This window comes from Meleagris gallopavo, chromosome 9 (assembly GCF_905368555.1).
Source record: "Meleagris gallopavo chromosome 9, MGAL_WU_HG_1.1, whole genome shotgun sequence".
NCBI classification, from domain to species: domain Eukaryota; kingdom Metazoa; phylum Chordata; class Aves; order Galliformes; family Phasianidae; genus Meleagris; species Meleagris gallopavo.
The window spans coordinates 266,620-291,599 of NC_139412.1; the positions used below are offsets into that span (position 1 = coordinate 266,620).

A 24,980-nucleotide genomic window follows, 5' to 3' on the forward strand; every position below is an offset into this window, starting at 1 on the left:
AAACTCAGATGAATCTCTGTGAAGGGAAGTCATCGTGCTGAGCTGTGTTAAAGCACCGCGTTAAGGCAGGTTGGAAGGCTCACAATAAAACCAGATGGACTGTGAGAAAGGAGCCTTGCATTATTCAGCCAAAGTAATACAATGAGGAGAAACACCCAGAAGCACCAGCTGAGTTAAAATCATGGTTAATTACTGCGTGCTATAACCTAAGGGACTGTAATGAAGCAAATTTTGAGAGATTACACAAGGCTAGCTTTATGATTTTCTAAGAATGTAAATAAAAATAGGAGATGTTGCTTTTTCTTGGAGTTACACACGGTGCTTTTGTTCTTAATTCCAACATTTTCAAAATTCCAGTTTGCATGCAAAGAATCAGATCGAACATTTTCTCATGTTTTGCCCATCAGTAATAATTACATCCCCAAATGCTCCATGCAGTCCCTTTGGTTGATCTGTGGCCTCTGTCCTCGCTCCAGCTCCTCATGCACAGTGCAATACTGCCCACCCTTCAGTGCTGCTGTGAAGAGGGTTTCCCCCCAGGAATGCTTCTGAGTGCTCTGCCCCACTGCCAGATTTGGCCAACAGCAGCGTGTGTGCGTTACACACTCATGTGAGCCCCACATTGCCAGGAATAGCATCAGCCTTCCTGAGTTTCTGCAGAGAGCTGTGGTAGCATTTGATGATTTTTCAAGTGATAACATTTAATTAAGTCCTTCCTATCTAAAGATCTACCAGTGCCCTACTGACGTTCCTTGGTTCTTGCACATCCAGGCAGGCTGTGCTTTGCTCTGCCGTCCTGCTCTGCAGCAGAACTCCAACTCTTCTACCAACTGCCCAACCACTGCTGATACAGATTCCCCTTCCCGTATCTGCAAAGTAGGCAGTTTGTCACCTCTGCACGGATAAGCACTGAGTCCATACCCAGCTATTAACTATTAGCTATTACTTAAATTGAAAGTTTTAAATCTAGATTAGATTGCCAAAGCTGCAGATTCATTCACTCACCCATTTTTATCTCTCTCCCACAGTACAGTGTGGAAAATTAGTCATTTTTTCCCATGTTTCTCACTGCTTTGCAGGCCCTGTGAGCCTTTACCATCTCATCTGGAAGCCATGCAGATGTATTCTGGCGGTTGCTTTTACAGCACTTTCCCTCCATGCAGAAACCACCATCATTTATAAATGCTCAGCAAAGCCTGGGAACCTGCAGCTTGCTCTCAGTCCTTTCATCCCAAGAGTGACTCTGTAAAGGAGCATGTCAAAAATAAATCCTATTATTAAGAGCTATGCAACAAGAGATGAGCTTTCTTTGCTGTTGAGAAGTCTTTTAGAAGTTCAGAAAGCAATGGCTTCTGCTGCCTGCTCAGCCCATGGCATCTCCAGGTGCTGTGGCTGCATGATTGCGCTGTGATTGCAAGGCTCATCCTCTGACAAGCACTGAGCAGAGTCTGATAGCAGCTGAGGTTTCACACTGTCTGTGTGTAAAACCGTAAGTGTACAAAATTCTTGCCATAAAAAGGTAACCATGGAGTTGGAATTTTCTATTCCACTGCACTAAAAATGATCATAATGCTAAATTCTATCTGGACGCATCTAACTTGCACAAAACAGCCTGTGAGGACCCCCTGTGAGACCAGCTGTGGGAATAAGTGCTCTACTCAAAATGAGTTAATTGAAACATCACTCAGGAGGTTTTGCTTTAGAATACCATTCAGGGAGAAGGAAACAAGGCTTTTTAAAGTCTGATGAAGGCCCAAGGGTTTATATGTGTTCATTTGCTCCTCTCTGAAGTCTATCCTTCAACCACAAGATGAAGGCAATTAGCCAACTTTCTGCAGGCTAAAGATAAATGGTTAAACTGGATGGGGATGGGAGGGGCTTCGTCACATCAGCAGTGATGGAGATCCTCCCTGTTAATTCCCTACCGAAGTATTACAGCACTGCTCAACTGGTCACCATGAAATGTGCTTAGCTACGTCTGCAGAGCACAGCTTAGAGAGGCAGCAGAGAATTACCTGAATGAAAGCCTGCAGGGCAGGGAGGATCCACAGTCACAGACCTGAATTGCAGTTCATCCCAATTTTCAATTAGGTGTCTCTTAGGCAGTGATTTTAATTTATCTCATGCGTGCACCCAGGACAAACCATGCACGCAGAGAGTCATCCCCTTCAAAACTGCCATAAGACTCCTTGAAAGTGGTCAGACACCGGTGAATGGCTTGGGAAAGTCAAATCCCTCACCAACCACCATGGCTCAGCATTCAACCTGGGGAGTCCTGTAGGTCTGGCAGGTGGGGAGCATTCATTACGCTTATTAAGTGTAAACTGTTTCTACTTAAGTGAGATCATGCTTTGGGGAAGATGATCTTACAGATTCTTGCAGCTAGTCGAAACGTGCCATCATATGCTTAGTTCCCAGTTATCAAGGAAAAGGATAAAATTTAGCACTGTATTAACTGGAATATTGAGGAATGTGCTCTAGAATAAAACTGTTTTATCCTGTTTCTGAGCTCCAGGCAAACATGTCAGAGCAGAGATAAGGCAGTCTGCTGTATTCCCCAACTTGCTCTTCTTGTGGCACCGAGTGAAACCCAAGCACTGATCCCCCACATCACACTGAATGGAAGAAGAAAAACTCAGATAAGCTGCAAACCTTACATATTCCATGGTCTCACAGATGGCTGTTTCATCCTCTTCCTTCATGTCTTCTCTAATATTTGAATGAAAATCAAGTCTGGCAGAGATAAGAGGTCTCATATTCTGCCTCTCCACCAGCATGGTCCTCTCAGCACGCCTCTGGTGAGGGGCTGTTCTGAGTGCCTCGTGCTTGCAGCTGTGGGCTGACATGATGGGCACTGAGCCCTGTATGTGGTGACCAAGGTCACAGGAGAGCCCACAAGGCTGGCAATGTCAGAGCTGGGGTAGCACAGAGGAAATACTCTTTTTCATCTGAGCACCATCGACTAGAATGTTGCTGATGCACACACAAAAATTGCAGTTCACCGCACACAATCAACCAGATTGTATAGCATTCACAGTAGTTACCGACCTTCCAAATAACACCTAGGGAAAGTCATCCAGTGGCATCTGTCACAGATGATTCTGGTCCATGCTGTGACTGCCAAGCAGACTCCATCCTGGGCAGGAGGAGCTGCCCCTACTCTGTCCACTTGTCCACGAAATCCCTTCAATCTCGTCTGCACCCAGACTCCAAGCCAAGGCCTGCTGCCCTGGAAGCATCACCTCCTCTCCTGTTGCAGAAGTTTGTGGCAGATCACCTCAGCCCAGACCTTTGGGTCCGACCACTGCAATAGCCCTGGATGACTCCCGTCCAGCCCTTCCCAAAACACTATCAAAATGTCTGGCTTTGCACCAACACTCCTCTCAAACACTCCAACACATGTTTTTTTTTTACTGTCAAAGCGTTCAGACATCAGCATTCCTTCTGTGTCCTGTGTTTCAGCTCTGAGAAGCTGGTGTGCAGAAAACAGAGGGAAGAAAAGATTACTATTCTCTAAGCTGCTAATTACTAACAGACCAGCCAAGCTGGAGCCTGGAAATTCAGGGCTGGTTTTGCAGCCACTTGGACTGCTTATTCACTATAACAGAAATGGCACTAAAAACAAATAAATTTCCCAAGCCAAATGTTTGTGCAGAATTACTGCCCTTGATTATTTTTTTCCATACACGCAGGAAACTTGCAATCTTCTTGAAACTGTGGCCAGCTGCTCAGACACCATTATTGCTGCTTTACCTCCCCGCAGCTCCAGCGGTCAGCATTTGCTTTAGAGGTGCACTCTCCATCTCATATCAAGGCACAACCGCAGGTCAGGGATGAAAAAGACATCCTTTGTTTGCAGGCTCCTGAGCCTTGTTTTCTTTCAAGTTGACTCACAGCAAATGTTCCGAAGTGACTCAGAGAGAGCCAATATTTAATTACGGAGACATTCTGTGCAAGCATCTGAGGTTCAGCAACTTAAGATGGTGCAGCTGATATCAGTAACTTTGCCCTTATAGCCGCTCTCATTCAAGAATCTCAGGGTAGTTTCAGCATTACTCTGCTAAGCTGGCTGAAGGGGCATCAGAAAAAAGTATCGGAAACAGAACCCTCTGCCCAGCTAGGGAGAAGTTTGGATGTGATCCAGGGCTACTTTGCTTCAGATTGTTTATAATTTAAAATTCCTGATACCTCCTGAAGGCAAGATTTGTGTACAACAGAGCTGCACTGGTAGGGAGCTACGTAATACCTTCCTTGGCAGCATTAGGACTGCTGTTGTTTTCAATGTATGAAACAAGACATCCTGTTCCCAACACAATTTTTACTTTTGATCTTTCATAGGGCTAAACTCTGGAAAACTCAGGGAAAACACAGACAGTAAGACTGACATTCTCTTCAAAGAGATCAGAATTAGGAATAAAGACAGGAATAGCCTTTTTCAGCTCCAGTTTTTTTGAGAAATTCAGGATGTTGTCCTAAATTTCAGCTTAGTCTCTGCTTGGCATCATTCTAGCTCCTGGGATGCTACATGAGCTACCCCTGTGCTTCCAACAAAGCCTTCATCTCAGCTGAGCTAAAGGAAAGCGACATAGAACAGCGAGTACATCGATCGTGGTCCTCCAGCAGATTGCTGCTCTTCCATTAACCATCTCCTTGTGCCAGCACAGAGTACTGGAGCAGCACAGCCTGTATTTTACTCTAATTTTGTTTTATTATTTATTTATTTTCCTAGGACTGCCTCTTGTGCTGCTGTCAGTATAACCACAGCTGTTCTCATTCTGAAACATTCAACAAAGTCCCGGGTGTTTCTTATGTGGAGATGCTAATCAAGGTACTGTTTTGTGGAGGTAGTCTTGCTTTAAGATAAGCAGCTCCTCCAGTGTTTGGGCTGTGTCACATTAATCATAGGGCTGCTCTCTGTAAAGCAAACTCCTCTCTTTCAGCAGCCTGAGGAGCTCCGGAGGTGGGGAGGTGCTGCCTGTGGTCAGCTCTGCGCTGTGCTGCTCTGCTCTCTGGGAGGTGAGTGGCTGCTGCTCGTTCTGCTCTGCTTCTTGCTTTGGGTTTTCCTGTCCTCTGGGGGAGAAGAATCTCAAACTTTTAGGTTATCTTTGACTCCTGAGAACTGTTTTTTTTTTTCCTTGTGGGTTTCAAGACTGTTGCCATGGCTGTGTGATTTATTGATGGACAGAGAAACCATAGGGTATCAAAAAAGAACTTTGTGTTGGTTTAAGTATTGAATCCTTCCAATCTGAGGAGCAGTTCCACAGTCCAAATAACCCATGGCAATACAGAGCAGAAGAGAGAAAATGGAAGTAGGAAGCTGTCGTCTGTGTTGGAAACCTTCCATGCAGGAGCTTTCAGAGATCTTGTGTCTCTACAAATTCTGAGAGCTCGGGAAGATGTAATGAAATATCAGACTTAATTTCTCTCCTATCCTGCAGTTCCTTACTTTCAAGCTCCTCTTCCAAGCTGAGAGCATCCTAAATTTCTAGACACAATTGTAGCTCTTATATGAAATTACTTATCATGGTGATTGCTGCCCAGTAGCATCATTCCCATTTGAAATTCACTGGTCTTAAAGAAATGAATTACACTATAATAACTTCATTCTTTTTCTAAAGGCACACGAGTTCTTGTCAAGCCGCATTGTAAAGCGAAACCTTCAGGACAGTTTGACTCAGTTATTTTTCCTTCCTTAATACGTGCCTCCCTGCATCAATGGGCCTTGTTGTCAGGGATTCAATCCTTAGTTTTTCAAACAGCCCAACAAAAAAAAGAAAAGAAAAGGATTTTTCTTTTCTAATTTTCTAATTTTTAGGAGCATTTTTGTCTTTGTCTGTTCGGTGCTTCCAGTACAATGTGCAGTTCAGTGCTCACAATGGCTCTTGAGCACTCTCCCCACTGATTCACAGCGAATTTTGCATTTAGAAGTTCTTCTAATCTCTTAATTTGGTTGGAGGAGGTATGGGATTCTTTGCACTCCCACTTGTAAGTCGTGCTGGAGGGCTGTAGGGAAGCACAGATGCTTACTTCTTATTCCTTCACTCGTTCACAAGCCACTGATATCGAATACTGGCATGCTGGGCAGAGAAACAAAACCAAAATTTTTCTGCTCTGCTGATCACCAGTAATTTACAATACTGCTAAGAATGTCCAAAAAATGTTACTAGGAATTTACACTGAACTTCCTGAGAGGTTTTGAGGAGCAAAGTGACTTTTTGGGGAAGGCTTGAATTGAGGGAGGTGGAGGACAGCAAGTCCAAACTGTAGATGTGGTGGTTGATGGGTCCTTGCTGCTCAACCCAACACCACTAGGTCTGGAGGATGGCTCCCGTCAGTGCCAAGGCACGTACAAGAGGTGTAACTTGTTTTTGTGACGGTGTTAGGTAGTATAAAGTTGTTGGCAATGCACCAGCTGGGTAGCAAGGAGAAAATCCATCCTGCAGCTCCTTAGAAAAAGGGCAGTTTCCCAAGTGGGCTTCGAGAGACTGCTTTCATGGATGTGCAGCTGACACAGCTGAGAGTTGGACCTAATGTAAGCTGTGTGGCTCCCTCCTCCCCACAAAACAAAGGAGAAAAAGGCAGCAGGATCCCTGAAAGCAACAACAAGAAGTTTGGATGTTGGACAGAGAAGGCAGCAGCTGTGTAATTTTGCATAACAAAGCAATTCTAGGAGGTTTTTGCTCATTCTTGTATCGTAGCACATCTTTTTGTGCTGCTGCTGTAGCTACAATTTGGCTGCACTCTGAAATGGATCAGCAGGAGGTGGGGTCATTAAAAAATCTTTAATGAGGCACAGCAGTGGCATTCATCCAGACCCCTCCATAAGGAGATGTACAGGTCCAGCCTGAGAGGTCGAGCCTCTTGCAGCCACCTCCAAGTGCCAGCAGCCAGGTGTGCACACAGCTCTGCAGGGACAAGCGTGAGGTGCAGGCATGCTGCTGGGCTGCTTCCAGCCAACAGGCCCTTGCTGGTACCTGGTTTCAGAGCACCAAAGTGAACTATGCTGCTTGCCAGTCGAGCCATTTGGAGCACAAACAGCTATTTTGGGGTAGGACTCAGCCTGCTGATGATGCCATTATCAACATTTTACACTTTTTGCCTTATGCAGTGTATGGTGCCTCTATCCCTGCTTTTGGAGATATGGGGATCGTAGATCATTCAGGAACATGATTTGAGCATCTGAATTTGCCCTTGCAAGTAATAGTGTGGATTTTGTTCTTGATAGCTTGGAATGTTAGTGAGCACAATGGATGTGATAGTAAAGTTAAGGAAAGAAAGCAATGCACTGGGCAATTCTGGATTCGTTGTGATTATTGTAGGAGAAATGAATGAAATGCAGATGAAAATAAGACACTGCGGACAAGGCTTTTTTTCTGTAATATGAATGCAAATTAATATCAGTGGGAACAATCACTGATGTTTCAAAAATTAACCCCAGAAACACAAATATTTCAAGAAAGAGAGAAATAAAGAATCTCAGAGTAAAAGCCATTGGAAGATGCTGGGAGTATTAGAAGGACTAAAGGATGCCAGTGGGAGATGTTTGGGCTGAAGAGATGTAGGAGGATCTGTAAAGCAGATGGGCAGCAGTTGGATCAGGCTGAGCTGAGCTGCCTCCAGGGAGCCCTCAGAAGCATTTCAGAGCTTCTCACTTCGCACTTCCTTTCAATTTCTGTCTTCTGCATCACTTAGTAAAGGAATTTGGTGTTTTTTTTTTCTTTTGAATATTTGTAGCTCTTAGTAAAATCAAGCAGGCTTTCCATTATTTCAGAAACTTGAAAGCAGTTTTTAATCTAGTGCAGCTTCAGATCTACAGGGGGCAGCAAACCGCGATGCACATGGACTGACACCGCACGTCAACTCCTCGGGCTGTGCTGCGGTCTCACTGAGTCCAGCAGTCACTCTGAGTGCGGGAGCATGAAAAGAGAAGAGGGAGAACAGAACTGCATTTGGTTTCATTGAAATTCGGAGCTGACAGAAGCTGAAACAAAGCAGAAATAATGCAAGCCACTCTCTGTGAAGTGCACGGAAATCTGCTCTCCTTTACAGCAGATTTCAGGTCTGAGCACAAAGCCGTTCGTGCTGTGGCAGTTGGACACCGGCAGGTCAGGGCAGCGCTGGGCACGGCACTGTGCTGGGTAATGGTACGTTACCGCAGGCAACAGCAGCCACAGGAGCCAAACGTTCTTCACGGCCTCTGTGTCCGATTTCTTTTCTTCCTGCTGAGTTCCCCTCTGCCCGGCTCTGTGACTGTCCCCCACCTCTCTGCCCTTCTGAAGGATGGGGCTCGGCTCCAGGCTGACCTCAGTCCTGAAAGCCAAAGGCATCGCTGGCAGCTTCCTCGGCGGATGCTAAATGGGTGAAGAGCTTCAGTTTTGTGCCCGCATCATTGAAGGTGGCATTAATTGGGAGCTGAGTCAGCAGGCATTGGGAAGGAATCATTTGTGGTCTCAGTGGTGGGGCCCTGTCTGGGTCGGAGATGAATCACTTTGACAAAGGTACGGAGAGCTGCACGTGGAAGGGGCACGCATTTGGGTGCTGCACTGAGTCATGGCAGAGTTCTCAGAGCTGAGATCAGACTGCAGAATTATTAGTTCCTAAACGAGCCCTGTCTGCACCGAACGCATCGATGTTATTGCCATCAGCAGAAAGAGAAGGAATTAGTTGTTCAGAGAGTGTTTCCAATTTAAATGTTAGCAGCCGTTATTATTTCAGTGTGGCAAATTTTATGGTTTTGCCTACAAGTCTGCTCTCGGTAGATTAAAAAATTATGTAACAGCCTGAGAGTATCTGCAGTGGATCTCAGTTATCAGGAGAGGAACACAAGAGGAAAACTGCCCAATGTCAGTGGGGGTGAAGGGGTGTGCAGTCCAGAACTGATGTTGCCAAACACGGCAGACTGAGCCCCAGGTGCCCCTGCAGCACGCGGAGCTTTGGGTGCTGAGCACCTCACATGGAACTGCTGTGCACTGCACGGCTCTGCACTGTGTGGCTTATGGCACTGCTGGCTTTGTGTGAAGCAGTTCTGCATCTCTAAGTAAAAATAGTGGAGGTTTTAAATTGTCAGCATGTCTGAATTTCAGAGCTGTGTTCTTTAATTCACAGTCACTCCATTATCATCAGTCCTGGGGGAGTCTGTGAAATCCTTTATCATGTCCATGTAGTGTCCTGCACGATATCTGTGCCTGCTAATCCTGCATTTCTCACTCACAGATGCAGTACTGCTCACTGCAAATGAAGAGGAACGCAGCATCCTCAGGGCATTAAAGCAAATATAAAAAGTAAGAATCCCAGACCAGAGCTTTCAAGGACTGTTCAAACTTTTATTCATAACACAGCTGTTGAGTGAAGGGGGGGAAAAATAAGGGGGGGGGAAGGGGAGGATTGGGATTGGTATACAGCTCGGATTGCTTCTGCTCCTTCACCAAACTGTGTATTTAAAACAAAAGTACAAACTGCTGGCTTCTCTGGAGAACTGCAGTCTTCCAGTGTGCTGTCTGATGCAACTGGCACATTGATGGGAATATTTAGACTTAGGAAATGTAACCGCTGAATTTTCTACCTCTTGTACACGCTCAAGGAATGAAACATTGCATCTTCCCCAGCAGCTTTCAGCTCCAAATTGCAAAGCTCAGACATTTTCAAACCAGAAGTCCGCGATCAGCTTTTGCAGCCACGTGGGCTCACACCCAGCACTGCTGTGCCCTAAGACGTTGCATGGTGCCTCAGGATGCTGCCCACCCCCTGTGGTTCTCTGCTGCTCTCCATCACCCTTCTTGAGGTAGGGGGAAAAGGCTCAGATTGTGAATGTGCGAGCAGCTTTACCTGGAGCAGCTCTCATGACCTTTCAAGGGCTGCGGGAGGCCCATACCCAGCACCAGTAGCTGTGCTTGTTGAGAAGCAGGTGGGTGCACTGCTGGGAAGCAGAGAAATGCACCTCTTGAGCATGGTAGGAACTTTGGGACTAGCAAACCGTCTAATGCAGTGGCCTTGTATATTCAGTATCACTCTCATATCATCATATACAGTATTTACGTACCTCATAAATATGGAGTAACTTGTAGGAACCTGTAGAGACAATCTTATTCAGCTTTTCAAACTCATTATGCAGGTAATGGAAGCATTTTCCCTCTGCTGAGCTTGTTACACAATGGCACTTTGTCACTGAATTCTGACTTCATCAGCCAAGCACAATCCTGACAGCTTATGCGAAAATCATAAATGGATTATGTGTATTAAAATATTTTTGATACTGAGAAATGAATGAAGATGTCGCTATCTGGGACTTTAGTTGTCCTGAACAATTCAGCTGCAGACCCCACATCTGTGTAAATGGTGTTACTGCTCCCACTGGCATCATCCAAGCGTAGGAGAACCCTCCCAGCTGAAGCACAAGATATCACCATCAACTCGTTTCACTTTAGGCCTCCATCACAACTGACATCCCTGGCTGTGGTCCTGGCAGTGCTCTGCCGATGGAATGTACCTGCAGTACCAGCGAGGGCAGTGTGATGTTTCTGCCCTGGCTGCTTCTGGCCTTTCTTTGGACAAGTCTCAAAAATAGCTTTTTAAATTGTTTCTTGAACTGTCTACTCCTCTTGATTAAACAAGCAGGGTTAATTACAAGATGAAGCCCAGAATTATCTACTGGAAGATAGATATTTGTTAATGAAATCAACTGATCATTAAACTAATGATGTCCAGCACTCAGGGCCATCACTGTGATGGACAGTGCTGGTTTGTGAGTGCACAAAGTGAATGTAGCTGGCTCTGGCCTCTCCCCTCCCAGGCAGTTATTTGTGATTAGTTTTATTTCACCCCAAAGCACAACAGGTGAAGAAGAGGTCTCTTTTACACCTCTGTTTGCTCTAGAATTGCATCTATTTTACTCCTCTCTGAATTCAAGTATCTACATCCTTCTACTGGGAAAATAAATAAATAAATAAAAGGAAATGAAGCCATCTTAATGTTTGCTTGTTTTTTTTCTTTAAATCTTCATGGGAGCAGACAGGAACAAGCACTTAAAAATGCACACTGCTAAGACTGTGATAACAGGACCCGGGGAGAAAGGCTTCATAACTACCAGCTTTTGGCATGTAGTTCTGCACTGTCTGGTAATGAAGATGAATCATGTCTTTTGAAATCCTTTCTTTAAAATTAGCTTAAATGAAGGTGCAGAAGTGAGCATTCTTGGCCCTGGGCACTTCTACAGAACTTACAGTGAAGCTGATTGCTGAATTATCTGGCTTTTATTTGTGAGATGGGGAAAAGGCACATGGAAGGTATCCTGGAACTAAGGCAGGCAGTGATGTGTCTGTGACAGCTGACCTCATCCTGGCTGGATGGATTTGTGCCTTTACAGAGCAGAAGGGAAGAGGAAAAAGCTGCAGCAGCACTGTATTCTCATGCCCTGAACCAGATGCAAGCTGGGCTCAGTCCCAGTGACGGGACATATGGCAAAAATACTTTTGGCGAAAGACATTCTGAATGGCCAGAGGTGTTATGAATTGCCAAGGCAGTGCTGAGATGCTGAGTCTGCCAGAAAGGTGAAGCTGCCTTTAACTCCAACACAGCATGAAACCTGACTGTTGGTGCTGCTGCAGCCCGCCTGCTGACCACAGGGCTCTGAGTTCGGGGGCAGCGCTGCTCTGTGGGTCTCTCATCCTGCCTCCATGTCCAGCTGGCCGAGCTGTGATAGAGTCACTGTGGACATCCAGCAGCATCCTGGAACTTCTGCTCTCATTTCCGTGTTGCATTTCAGTTTTTATGATGTGCTTTGCATCACAGGGAGGTTGCAAAGGGGACAGTGCCAGGCACAAAGTGGGGAGCTCACCAGAAGCAGAACTCTTCAGATACTCTCTGTTTGTGGAAAGCAGAAAAAAGATGTTGAAATTTAGTAAAGAGGCTGTACTCCACCAAGCTTTTGTGCTGGGTATACAGAAAGGAGAGAGAGAAGACAGGAGAGAGGGAAAATAAGGGCACATCCATCTCTCTGTATTTTGCTGCTCTGCTAGAATCTGTGGATGCCAGATACTCCAATCACCTGTCTGTGGGGCTGCGATCCATCTCAGGGTGAGCCAGGAGGAGATACACTATTGGCTATTTCATATGCAGTGTGTCATCTGGCAGGCTGTATATGTAGTGAGGAAAGCGGGGACCACTCAGTCTCTGAGCAAAGCTGCTTCCAGTGAATAGCTCAGAGATACTCTGAGGATGGAAAGGAATGGGAAAGGCTTCCCCTGCTATTTTTTTTTTTGTTGTTGTTGTTGTTCTGATAAGCTCTGAAAACCGTTGGGAAATGGAGTGCTGACTGGTGAAGGACTGTGTGGAATAGCAATAAAGCACTTTTCCAAGCAGAAGTTGTGGGAGAAAGGAACAGTACCTGAAAGTAAATATTTCATAGGATTTCTTCCTACATAGAGAGAGGAAGTGTTTGGGGATATTTCAGCATCTGAATCGACTCCTGTATACAGAACATATGGGACTGAAAAAGAAGAGCAGTACCTGGAGAGTCCTGGAGCACAGCTGATGCACAATCAGCACAGGAAGAAGGACCCATTTATCAACTCCTTTATGTGGTTTGCATCTGCAGAGCATATTTTTATAATGCAAGCATGCATGTTCCTCTCTGCCACCACTGACTGTTACCTGAGCTCCCAGGAAGGAGGAGGGCAGGGAAACTTGCTGCTGGTCCCGGGGCAGCACTTCCTGAGCCATGAGCAGGCACGCGTGGTTCCCTCTGCAGTACATCTCCAAGCCCTTCTGGAGAGCGGAGAATCACACCGGCACCAGCTTCCTCTCCACACGGTACAGCTTCCCAAATCAGTCCTTCTTCCACAGTGATTTGGACCTGGAGGACTTGGGAGACTTTGACAGTGGGACCAAATACGAGGGCGAATCCCAGAGCAGGACGGTGCAGGCGCTGCTGATCGTAGCTTACTCAGTGATCATCTGCATCTCACTCTTTGGAAACACCCTGGTGTGCCACGTGGTGATCAAGAACAAGAGGATGCACTCTGCCACCAGCCTCTTCATCATCAACCTGGCCGTGGCCGATGTGATGATCACTGTCCTCAACACCCCCTTCACGCTGGTAGGACTTGGGCCAGGCTTGGCGGGGCGGTGGGATGTGGAGCAGGGAGGTGTGTGCATGCATACATCAACAACCTGCTGGTACACAGAACTTTCTAGCAGCTCTCTCTCCCTGCTCTTATCTCCTGGGCGGGCTGTATGCTGTGCTCAGCTTCCCCCGTGCAGATATGGGCTTTGTGCAGAGATGGGGCCAATTGCCCCCATGTCCCAGAGCCCGCAGGGAGGCCTCCCCTCCTGGTACTGCTCCCTTTTCACAATGGGGACAATACTGGGGTGTCCAGCTTGTGCTTTAGTGGGGAAGGGAGCTGGGATATGTTTAGCACTTGAAGGTACAATTAGCTGTCAATTTGCTATAGAAACAAGGCAAACAGTCGCTGCTTGTGAAGACTGTGAGGTCTGTGCTGTGCCCTGCAGCCCTTTGTGCCTCTGACCAGAGCTGGGAGTTCTTTGTTTGCTCGCAGACACTAAATAATGGTAGCCATGAAGAGGAAAACAGAGTGAGGTGGGACGAATAGGCTGCTGCATTGCCTACAAGCGATGCTGTGCAGGACTGTCAGTGTAGCTGAGTTTGGCAGAGTCCTCTGAATCCTGAGCATCCCGAGTGCTCCTATTGTGCTCCCTGGCCATAGCTGCCCGCAGCTCTCTTCCACCTTCCAGAAGCACTCCCTGCATTGCTGACTTGAATTCCCCTTTTCTTAAACCAATCCTATGTCTTTGGTGGGGTTTCTCTGCTTTGCTCTTTTGGGGTTGTTCTGGGAGAGACAGTGTGAGTGTTGGCACAGTGGTTACATATTGGGCATAGGTAATTAAGTAACTGTAATCCCTCTTAGAAAAGAGCTTTGCATCAATTTTAGAGAAAAAGAAAATTGCTACGGTTTCGTTGTCAGAGTCATTGTTACTGAGTTGTCTCTGCGGGAGTATAATTAGAATTAAAATGGTAGATTAATTGAAAGCATTAGCTAGTCTTGACTAATTTTCTGTGTGGACATACGTGCTGCAGTAAATGTGCCCTATTTCAAATTAGCTTAATCTCCCTCCAGAATGAGTTATACCAAATGCTGTGCAGTGAGGAACACTTACTTAGCACTTGAACAACGTGTGTGCAGGGAGCAAAACAACAGCAGGTACTTGGAATAACTGCCTCTGCAGGAAAGCCACAAGAAGCAGCGCCTTCCAGGAATCCGTAGGGAATGGCACCGAGCCTTTCTGCTGCACTCGGGCTTCAGACTCCCCACGCCCTCCCCAGCAGCAGTGGGATTTGATGCCTGGTGGAGATAACATGGGCACCAGAGGTCAGATCGATGAGGAGGGCTCATTTCCTGGTAAAGTGTTAGTTGCTTTCTCAACTGGAGGGGAATTTTTTCCTCTGTTTGTCTAAGCTAGCTGACACCTATGAAATTGCTGTTGACGTATCTCTAACAACGTGATAAGAGGGAGCCAGCCTTAGAGATCAGTGTGGAGTTGTGGCTGCCATCCCCACACACTGCTGAGTGGCCATGAGCTTCTGGGGATGCTCCCAATGCAGAGCACCAGCTCCTTTCCAACCCATCCATGGGTTCTTCCATGAATTCATCTCTGAGTTTTGAACCTGTGGGGACTTTATCATGGCACTTCTTCCTTACAGTGCTCCTGGGAAGCCTATTTGCAGCCCTTCAGACAGTGCACAGTTCTAATCCATTGTTGCCTGCTTTCCAGGTGCGGTTTGTAAGCAGCACGTGGGTCTTTGGAAAGCTGATGTGTCACATCAGCCGGTTTGTGCAGTACTGTTCTGTCCACGTGTCCGTACTGACCCTCGCTGCCATCGCTCTGGATCGTCACCAGGTACGTGGTACACCTAACAGCTGTGTTTGTCAGAAGGTAGGGAGCTACGTGCATCAGGTTTCATGTTCCAGTTCCTGAAATCCTGTTCTGTCTTGGGAGCGAAGGAATTGAGCTGAGGGATTCTGGTTTTCGTGCTGCTGGACAAAAACCTGCTTCTTTGTGGTGATGGTGGTCAAACTAGAGAGGTTGTGGAGTTCCCGTCCTTAGGGATATCCCAAACCCAACTGGAGGCAGCCCAGGGCAGCCTGCAAGGTATGCTTTCTTGCAGTGCTGAAGCCTGCGGTAATGGCTGTTGCTGATAAGCACAACAAATGACACAGAGAAATCAAGTTTAAAACAGTAACTGATGCCACTCCGATTGGCTGGGTTGTGCTCCATCTGGTGTTGGAGCACAGATCATCCATTCCCATCCAAGGAGTTTGGTAGCCTGCTCATTCTATATTGCAGCTCCTGAAAGAAAATTCTGATAATGATGTGTTTTAATTAGTAGATTTTGGGTCAATGACCAAGCATGGCTATGCATTAAGAAGTGTTGGTTTAGCTACAGGCAAACACGAGAAATGCTGTTAAATCCAGAGCAGTAAGTTCCCCAGAACTGGAGTTAGCCAGCAGGGGCCAAGGAGGTATAAACAGAAGCAAGGGAACATTGCTGAGCAAATTGCCTCTAGAATTATTGTTAATCCTGAGAGGTAACCGAGCAGATGTGCTCCAGGGGAATTATGGAAGCTTGGTTAAGCAGGTATTTATAACGAGATTAGAAAAAAGAATGCAAAAAATACCGAGGACTTTATCAGCCAAGACATCACAGGGATGACGTGACAGATCTGTTCGCAGATGTTATTTCAGTGCACAATATAATCATTTGTAGTCCACCAGAGATCACTGCTCATCCAGCTTGTATGACTTCTCAAGTCAAACTGCTGGTGGTGCTGAGTGTTCCTTGCTCAGGGTCCTGGGATGACAGCAGCAGGTCATACTTGTATTGCTCGTTGTGTATTTCAGCATTTATCCTCTCAGAAGTGCAGTAAAACCAGATCCTCCTGTCTAGCTTGTAACACTGGGGGTGCAGAGCTGACACAGCGTTTCAAACTGCAGTGTGGGGCTGCTGGAAGGGTGACCAAAACATTGGAAAACAGCCCACCTCAGCAGCAAACTCTGCACTCCACCACTCCGTACTGCTGAACATGGGGGAATGCTGAACATGGAGACCAGCTTTTATTTTATTGGTGCAGTTAGCCAAAGATTACAGGGAACTATAAAGCACCATGTCATACTGTTGTGCAAGTCCACCAAATGCCAAATGTGAATACAGCTGCCATCTATATTTGAGATCTGTAGTAAATAAGAGACATTTTGTGCTCCCCATGGTACAAACCAGAACAGACTCTTGTCTTTCAACTTCTGCCACGCTTAATGTCCCTGCTGGGTGTGCCTTCCTGTCTTGGAAAGCACACGTGCCGTTCAGTGTCAAATGCTCTCAGTTGGATGCTGATAAAACCAAGGTGCATTCTCTTTTCTAAAATCTGAAGCTCGTTTTTATCAGCTGAGGACACTTTAAATCCACTGGACTGGATGCTCTCTGCAGGTTATCATGCACCCTCTCAAGCCGCGCATGTCCATGGTGAAAGGAGGGATTTGCATCGTTATCATCTGGGTTATGGCCAGCTGCTTCTCACTGCCTCACGCCATCTATCAGACCTTGACGAGGTTTTACATCGGGTAAGACACTTACACAGTGCTCTTCCATAGAACATACCCAGCTTAGTCAAGGTCACCCAGATTCTAATGCGCGTTTCTCCGTCTGAGTTACTGAAATGTGAAGCATGGGGAAGCAGAGAAAATGGGGAAGCAGAGAAGTCTCCCTTGGCTTTGAGTCGGCGGTGACTTTCTCTTAAATGGATAATGAAAATCAATGAAATTACTTTCAGGCTTTTTGTTGATTGATGTTGGCTCAGAGATTCAGCGCTGTCATTTGAATCAGGCACAGAAGAGAGATGCTCTTCAGCATTAGAGGGCACAAATGCCACTATGGATAAATATTTCATTTATATTTTCTGAGGATATGTTTAAAATATCTCCACTGAGGCCAAGGCTCAGGCTTAATGTAGAATTCTCCAAAGAAGCCCTCACCCATGTTGCTGAATGAGTTCTACTGCCTGTACCTTTTCTGAGATGCATAAGTGTGTCCTCCACGTGTTGTGTGATGTGCTGTGGGACTGACAGCTCTCTCTCTCTGATCCCAGGAACAGAACAATACGAACGGTTTGCCTCCCCAGCTTCCCTCCTCCTGCCGACCTTTTCTGGAAGTATTTGGACTTGACTACATTCGTTCTCTTGTATGTTCTGCCCTTGCTTGTGATCTCTATTACCTACACCATGGTGGCTAAGAAGCTCTGGCTGAGAAACGCCATTGGGGACGTCACTATGGAGCAGTACTACGCCCACCAGAGGAAGAAGAAGATGACGCTGAAGATGCTGATGGTGGTGGTGATTGTGTTTGCAGTGTGCTGGTTTCCTCTGAACTGCTACGTGGTGCTGATCTCCTGCAGGGCCATCCACAGCAGCAACGCTTTGTACTTTGCTTTCCACTGGTTTGCCATGAGCAGCACTTGCTACAATCCCTTCATTTACTGTTGGCTGAATGAGAACTTCAGGTCTGAGCTGAAGTCCCTGCTGTGTGTGTGCCGGCGGAGGAGCGCAGCGCAGAGCCATGCCCTGCAGTCCATCGCCCCTCCATTCAGGCCCGCTTGGCTCGAGGGCTGCCGGTACAAAAGAGGCAGCACCTGCCAGAAAACAGCATCACCCCAAAGGAATTCTACCAAGACAGACATATCCAGCGTTCAGCCAGTTGTGGCAGAACACTAAGCCCTATCTGACGGCCGGGCAGCATGCGGCCTGTCCCACTTTGGGCAACTGAGATGCTGGTCAGCAGTGATAATGGTGTGGCAGCTGCTCAGCAGGATGCTGCACTTTGGGTAAAGCCTGCACTGTAACACTAGGAGAAACGGTTTTTAAAATCTGAAGCTGGAAAAGTTGGCACAGGGTTTGTTTGTAAACCTTCACGCCCTCCCTAGATAATAAGGCGTCTGATAACATGCCTTCTGTGTAACCTGACTTAGAATCCTCACAAGCAGGAGCCTCACCAACCTCAGTGCTGAGCTCAGGGCTGTGTGGCTCTGTGCCTGGCCCGGGGAGCAGAGCTGCTCACCTCCAGGTGCCGACTGATGACACAGCAGTGTTATCCCATCGGGAGCTGCCAGACCTGGGCTGTTAATTGGGTTCATTTACAGCACCATCCCAGCATCTGCATCCTGACATGGACGCCAGGCCTTCATTCTGAGAAGCAGAGGGAAGCACAGAGAGGTGTGTGTAAACACGAGGGGTGGGGAGAGGTGTTCACCTCTGGAGGGTGATTCTCATTTTAACTGTGAAAAAAAAGAGATTTGTAGGTTCACTGCAGAGGCTGTCAGCTTCCTCTCCTGAGTGCTGCTGTCGGGCTGGTAACCTGAATTCAGGCTCAGCTTTGGATTGCTGCTATTGTTAAGTGATCCAGAGCTAATCGTGCAGGAGATGAGTTTGCTTCTGGAGTAATGATTAGCCGATTGTGTAACCATTAAGCTAAAACTAACAGTGACCTTCCTCACTGCAGACTGTGTTCGTTTTTTGAATTTTTGGTCACTGACTCAGACCTGAGAATTGCTCCCTGATCTTATCCTGTTTTCTGTACAAGCAAGGCCGATCTGTCACAAAGCCATTATTTGATGTCAGTGTCTGGTAAGGTGACAGTGAACCCGATGCTTTACGTGACAAAAAATGAGAACCCATTATTTTCTTTCTGAGAAAAAGATTATTTGGCTTTATGGAATGGACAATTATCCTCCGCAGTGTGTGTGCTGACTCTTAAACTGCCTTCTTTTTCATTTTTAATACTCTCTTGTTGAAAAGTGGTCCAAGAGTAAATGGATTTTCTACTGACATCCATGTCACAGAAATCTGCCCCACGGACGGCCTACAATCCCACAGGTTGTGCACTGACAGCTCTGTGTGCCACCACAAATGGGGATGGAAAAGGATCTCATCAGAGACGGTGACTGAAGGATAGGAGATGGGACTGGGGGACCACTGATGTGCTGGGAAGCTCTGCAGACCTGCAGGGTGGCACACAAGGTGTGCTATGGCGTGTCATCTCACACCCCTCTGATCCCAAAGTTCACAGGAGCCTATTTTTCAGCTGGAATGTGTCACACCATGTCTCGGCATCACCAAATTCTCTGTAAGATCAGCACTGCCAGCAATGCTCAGTTACTTTACCTTATAACTGCACTTCACTCTTTCAGCTCATGTCTCCATTTGCTAAAATTCTGCAACTTCTGTGGTTTTCTTTGATTTATCCCAGAATATTTTGATGAGGTATAGAGCAGATGTTTCAAGTGAGAAAAACTGTTTGCCCAGTGTGGGTAGCTGCCAATTCAAACGTTTCTGAATGCTCTGTGGCTGCAAGGAACTTTTCTATGTTTTGCTAATTCAAATCTCACTTTGCGCCTTAATCCCCAAGGGAAGTATTGCGTTAAATAAGGATGAAAATTAAGCAGGTTTCATCTACATAAAAACTTCCATAAAACCCAGAGCTGAGAAACTAAGAATTAATGAGTTGTTCCGAATCACAGCCACCGAGAAACACAACAGCCAACATCATTAAGCAGCGACAAGTTTCAGAGTGTTCCCAGAGAAACTTGTGTGCACTTACTGGTGGAGCCTCGGCACAGAGGAACTCACCTAATATCAGGTCAACATCTTTGTAAGTGCTTAAACAGATCTGCAGTGATTGGAAGGACTTTTGTCTCCCATTCTAAAAGCATCTCAAGAAGCAATTTTCTCACTCTTTCAGTGAAAGCAGAGTGAGAAGTGAACTCTCCTCCTTTTCACAGAGCTTTTGTTTTGCACTCGCTTCCCTCCTGCTTTAATGGGCTGGTAGGAAATGGCCCGGCTGGGGTCGGAAGGTTCTTCTGCGTCTCCTGAATGAGGTCTCAGGAAGGATGAGCTGGGCTCAGCTCTCCGTGTAACTTGTCCTTCTGACCTCATCTCAATGCATGTTGGAACTGCTTCCTGCACTATTATTCTTTAATGCAAACTCCAAAGATAAGTCTGTTTCTGAGAACCAAAACCCAGCTAGAGAGTATACTGACAGCCAAAGCTCTTTGTGCAGCACTGTGCACGTGCCCTAATTGCTGTTTTCAGTTACCATTGGATGCTGTTAGTGTAGCGTTTGCTGCATCCCTCACAGCCCAGAAAGCACTTCTGCAGGTGCTCTGCAATGCTCCCAGTGACCAAAGCCTTTCCTTCAGCTCCCTGTAAGGGGAGCCTGTGCCCCCTGTAAGGGCCGTTTTCCCACATCAGCATTTCAAATACCTCCTAATGAGCTCAGAGGGTGTGGCTTATGCAGCTGCCATGGCTTTACCCTGCATTATCCTTTCAGGTGATGAGGACAGGTGGTTGCTGTCTCCTGATGGGTTCTGAGCAGCTCAAGCACCCAGCCTGGCCGGTGGTCTGTCCAGCAGGTTGTCAAAAGCAGCCTAGACCTGACAGCAGGATGCCTGGCAGCAGATGGAAGTAATGCGGCTCATCCCATTTTACATCTCTAAAATGAGGTGTTGGTCTAGGCTATATCCTTTCCTGCCTTAGCCAACTCAGACAGCAAAGTGATCATCAGCACCTGGTTTTGTGCTTTACAATGAGAGACAGTGGCTCACACTGTGTAAGGTTGGGTATTAGGAAACATTTATTCTCTGAAAGAGTGGTGAGGCACAGGAACAGACTGCTCAAGGAGTGGTGGAGTCACTCACTGTCCCTGGAGGTGTTCCAAAATTGTGGAGATGTGGCAACTGGGGACATGGTTAGTGGGCGGGGTGTGGCTTGGGTTTGGTGATCTGAGAAGGCTTTTTCAACCTTAGTGGTTCTGTGATTCCATGATTTTTCTGCTCTTTCTCAGCCAACATGGGAAGGCTGAGCTGCCTAGGAGCTGGCAGAGCTCAGTATTGCTTTGCTGCAAGTACTGCTGGCTAAATCCAAATTCTGGCTCATCTGATCAATCCCAGCGCCCTGCATTGTGAGCCACCTTGTTGAAAGAGTTGTACACAAAATCAACATATTTTCTCTTATCAGGACGCGATATTGGTTATCAGTCCTCTTGTTTCCCACGGGAGGAAAAGGGCAGGAGCAGAGCAAAGAAAATACATCGCAGAAATCCACGCACATCGGGCGCTGCGGGGAGTGGCGGGACGGCGCCGCGCGTGGCCGCCAGAGAGCGCCGCCACACCGCACTGCTGCGCGCAGCCACTAGAGGGCGCCATGACACCGCGGTGTCGGTTGGGCGCAGAACCGCATTCCGCCCTCAGCGGAGCGGCTCCCTCCGCGCGCTCCGCTCCCACGGGCGCAGCGCCGCGCAGCCCCGACCCGCGGCTCGTGGGTGCTGCGAGCGGGGGGGATGAGGCTATCGTGCACTCAGGCATCTTTATCAAGTGCCGCTATCTCTGTAATAGGATGAGTGAAGGACTTCTCAGAGAATTTTAAAAATCACGTCGGAACGTGATTAGATTTCAGAAATACGGTATGAGCTCAGACGCCGTTCGGAACCCCGGGCCGTGGCCGTGGCCGTGGCCGTGCTGCGCTCGGCTCCGATCGCTCCTTAACGCCGGGGCTGTGGCTCTGCAGCGCTGCCCGCTGCCCTGGCACTGATCTGCGGGGCCTCAGACATAAAGCGTGTGTGAGGAGTTCTGTATCGAAGTTAAAAGGACGCATTAAAATAAATAAGATAAGGTATCCCGGCTGCGAGCTCCTAATGCAGCACAGCCAGATAACTACAATGGGACCCGAGTTCCCAGCAGTGATAGCGCGGGTCTGCAAAGGAAGTGAAGCAATTACGTTCCAAACACACTTCTCTGATGGATCTCAGCGAGCTGGGCTGGCGGGCAGACTTCGGCAGAGCCTTTTGTGCTCCTGACCATAGAAAGCAATCAATAGAAAAGCTTAACTTCCTGGACCTGCGCTGAATGCTAAGTTAGCAAAAGAGTACCTCATTATTGTACTACATTTTACAAGGAAACAGTGGGCAGAGGAAATGTGACTCAGTGCAAATACTGGGATAAAAAGGTACTGTGCAAATGAACAAACAAACCTCTTGCAAGTAAACTCTGCTGAGCGCCACTGTTGCATTCTTGTTGAGTCTCAGGGCAGTTTAGGACCCACTCCAAAAGGGTTCTTCGCTATTCATACAGCTAAAAATAGACCTGACGTCTCAATTGTGGTGCTCAGCCAAAGCTCAGAGCCAAGGAACACTGATTCATTGAATCCAAACCTTTGGGCCCTTCCAGAAAACCACAAGGTAGGTGACAAAGTTCCAGTGAAGTTGGTCCAAACGTTGACAACATCGGCCTTTGTCCTCTGACGGTGCCTCTCCTTTCCAGATTATGACTATTTGCTAGTAAGAATATTGCAACTAAATATACACAAAAGCCAGGGATTGCGAAACAGTCGCCCTGGGGATGTTAAAACAAACAGAAATCCCACATGTATTTTTCCTCTTTCAGTGTCTGCCAAAGTCTGATTGCTGCTCTGAAGGCTGCTTTGTGCTATCTTTTTTCTCCATTTCTTCTCATGAATGGACTTTTGTCCACTCTTCTTCTATGTCCTCCACATCAGGCTTAACATCGTAAGACTCCATATTTTTCATATGGAAAGCCCAGTGTACACAAGGTTTGCTTCCCTCAGTTTCCTGTCATAAAAAAGGATGTTGAGAACATGTTGTGTAGAAAGGATCTGAACAGAGTTATGGTCTTTGTCTGCTGGGAACCATTGGAAAAAAGGAGTAACTAAAGAATCACAGAATCACAGAATGGCCCGGGTTGGAAGGGACCTCGAGGATCACGAAGCTCCAACCCCTCCTGGGGCTCCTTGGGCTCCTTTGTTACGTCAACACAGGAGAGAAAGTTTCAGCATTTCATAAGGCACAAAAATCTTCACAGCTTTCAGCTGAAATGTAACATCAGAACAAAGTACACATTTCTCACGTATTTTATTTTTATTTTCCTCTCCTTCGTCATTTCCATCTAAAGGGAAAAAAATTATGGGATGTTATTAAAAATACTGAGCTTGCCATCATCTCGAGTTGAAATGACACTCCCGACAGCTGCCTTAATGCACGCTGCCAGCTCCTGTCACATAACTCGCAGTGTTGGTACTTAGGAACACAGAGAGGAAGGTCATTAAAAAGTTGATATATTCAGATGAAGTACTGGCCAAACAAGATTGCTCCGAGCCATTCAGCCCAGCTCCTCTGATTGTGCAGAGTGGTGCTTCAGAGCACAGAGGCTGAAGGCAGAGCTTTATGGGAAGGAACAGCTCTGCCCACGTCCCAAAACTGTTCTTTCACCTCCCTGGTGCAGAACCCATGTGGGAGGTGCCAGCCCTGCCCAGGGCTGGTTGTGCTGTGCTCCTCTGGTGCCCAAAACTGTGCAAAGTTTGGGGGTTGTGGATGCCACCTTCCCCCTTTGCTTTGCCTTGCCAGGATGTGGGGAACAAAAGCTGGAGCAGGAGGGGGGTGGACGCTGCTGCAGGAGGGGGCATTGCTGCCATTGGTGCAGCAGCTGCTGTGCCCACAGCCCACCCGTTTTGTCAGAGCAGGCGAGGTGGTGTTGTGCCTACTTGAGGTGCACTGCTTTAAAAAATGAGGCTTTCTATTGTTCCGAACTCAAAACGTGCATCAAAGTCATAACAGGCTGGCAGCAAAGTGAGCTTTGGATGCTGCTAAGTGAGGTGAGGAAAGAAATCAAAGCCCACTGAGGATCAGATGTGACTTTGCTCACCTAAACCGCTCTATGACTCTGGTGGCTGCCAGCTGGGATGCTGGCAATCCTCCCCAGGTGCAGCTGCGTGCACCCCAGCAGGCTGCATGGTGTTACCACTCAGTCACCCAGAACTCATTTCCCTGAGCCCCCACCTCCCATGGCTCCTGCTCCCCAGCACCTGCTCTGCTCTCAGCTTGGGGCAGAGCTGCTGTGCCCTGCTGGCACGGAGGGGAGGTTGTGCTGCAGCACTTCCTTCTGACTGTTCTTTTGTGCCTCTCTTCTGATGTCCTCAGTTGGTTTTTCTGCCCTGCAGGAAGACCAGTAATGACGAGCTTGCTTTAGGAAGCTCCGAAAAGTGGATGTTGAACCACTTTCCTTGGGGTTTGGTCAGAGAGGTACCAAGAGGAATTTGGGGGGAGCATCCTGTATTTAGGGAGAGCCAGGACCTGTGTGCTGTAAGCACAGCTGTCCAGCTGGTAGCAGAAGTTTGAGGCTCTTTGCCATGCCATGTGCCTCCAGCAGCGGCTTCAGCTATTCTGGAAACCCCTTCTTGTGGCTGGAGCTGAGCTCTGCTTTGCTCACTGTCCCAAGGGGAGATGGCTCCTGCCTGCACAGCTCATGGCTAAGACTGAAAGGTGAAAGTCTTTTTTTACTTCAGCTGTGGTTCCTCTTTGAACAGAAGAGAAACAAAGCTCAGCTTTGCCCCAGAACGTCTGTTTCTTCCTGGAAGGATTTTAATCTGTTTTACTCTTTGCAGTTTTGCAGTCTGACTGTTGACATGGTCACTACTGTGACTAAGTATGATTTTCCTTTCCTTAATTTGCTGAAACTCTTTGGGCTTTAACAGCAGCTCCTGAAGCAAAGTACCTAGCAACATGCACTGCCTTATATTCTCACTCTAGGAAACTCACAGAGATGTGCTCAGCTTCGCAGTAATTACTGTATATGTGTGTATAAATGCCAGTTCCACTTTCTTCATGGCCCAAAATTTCTTAAATGAACTGAATCTCCTTCTTCCTTCCAGTCTATTAAAACATTTCTCCCTCCTTGTTATCATAGCCTCTTTGTGGCTGCCTGAGGAGATACCCCCAGTATCTCTCCAGCTAAGTCAGTGCAGAGTGAGGTGTTCACCTTTCACGTGGAGTCCCACTATTCTCATGTTAGGGCATCCTGGCCCCAGGTTTACTTTTCCTTTCTTAATGTATTTTGCTGATTTACAGATGT

At 47.1% G+C, this 24,980-nt stretch overlaps 1 protein-coding gene across 16 annotated transcripts; it reads left to right on the forward strand.

Moving 5' to 3' along the window:
- The first annotated feature begins 4,316 nt into the window (after nt 1-4,316).
- Nucleotides 4,317-22,982, forward strand: LOC100550599 (G-protein coupled receptor 83-like). 16 transcript variants are annotated; one of them, XM_085231004.1, is made up of 8 exons: nt 4,317-4,828; nt 4,941-5,016; nt 9,214-9,281; nt 9,609-9,781; nt 10,112-13,093; nt 14,788-14,913; nt 16,499-16,632; nt 17,157-22,982. In XM_085231004.1, the coding sequence occupies exons 5-8, from the start codon at nt 12,716-12,718 to the stop codon at nt 17,776-17,778; spliced, it is 1,260 nt and encodes a 419-aa protein (XP_085087130.1). In that variant the 5' UTR covers nt 4,317-4,828; nt 4,941-5,016; nt 9,214-9,281; nt 9,609-9,781; nt 10,112-12,715; the 3' UTR covers nt 17,779-22,982. The 16 variants fall into 16 exon arrangements, with proteins under 16 accessions (XP_085087130.1, XP_085087126.1, XP_085087124.1 ...); XM_085231002.1 differs by having other exon boundaries at nt 4,324-4,374; nt 4,730-4,828; nt 4,944-5,016; nt 9,609-13,093; XM_085231001.1 differs by having other exon boundaries at nt 4,327-4,374; nt 4,730-4,828; nt 9,609-13,093.
- The last annotated feature ends 1,998 nt before the right edge of the window (nt 22,983-24,980 follow it).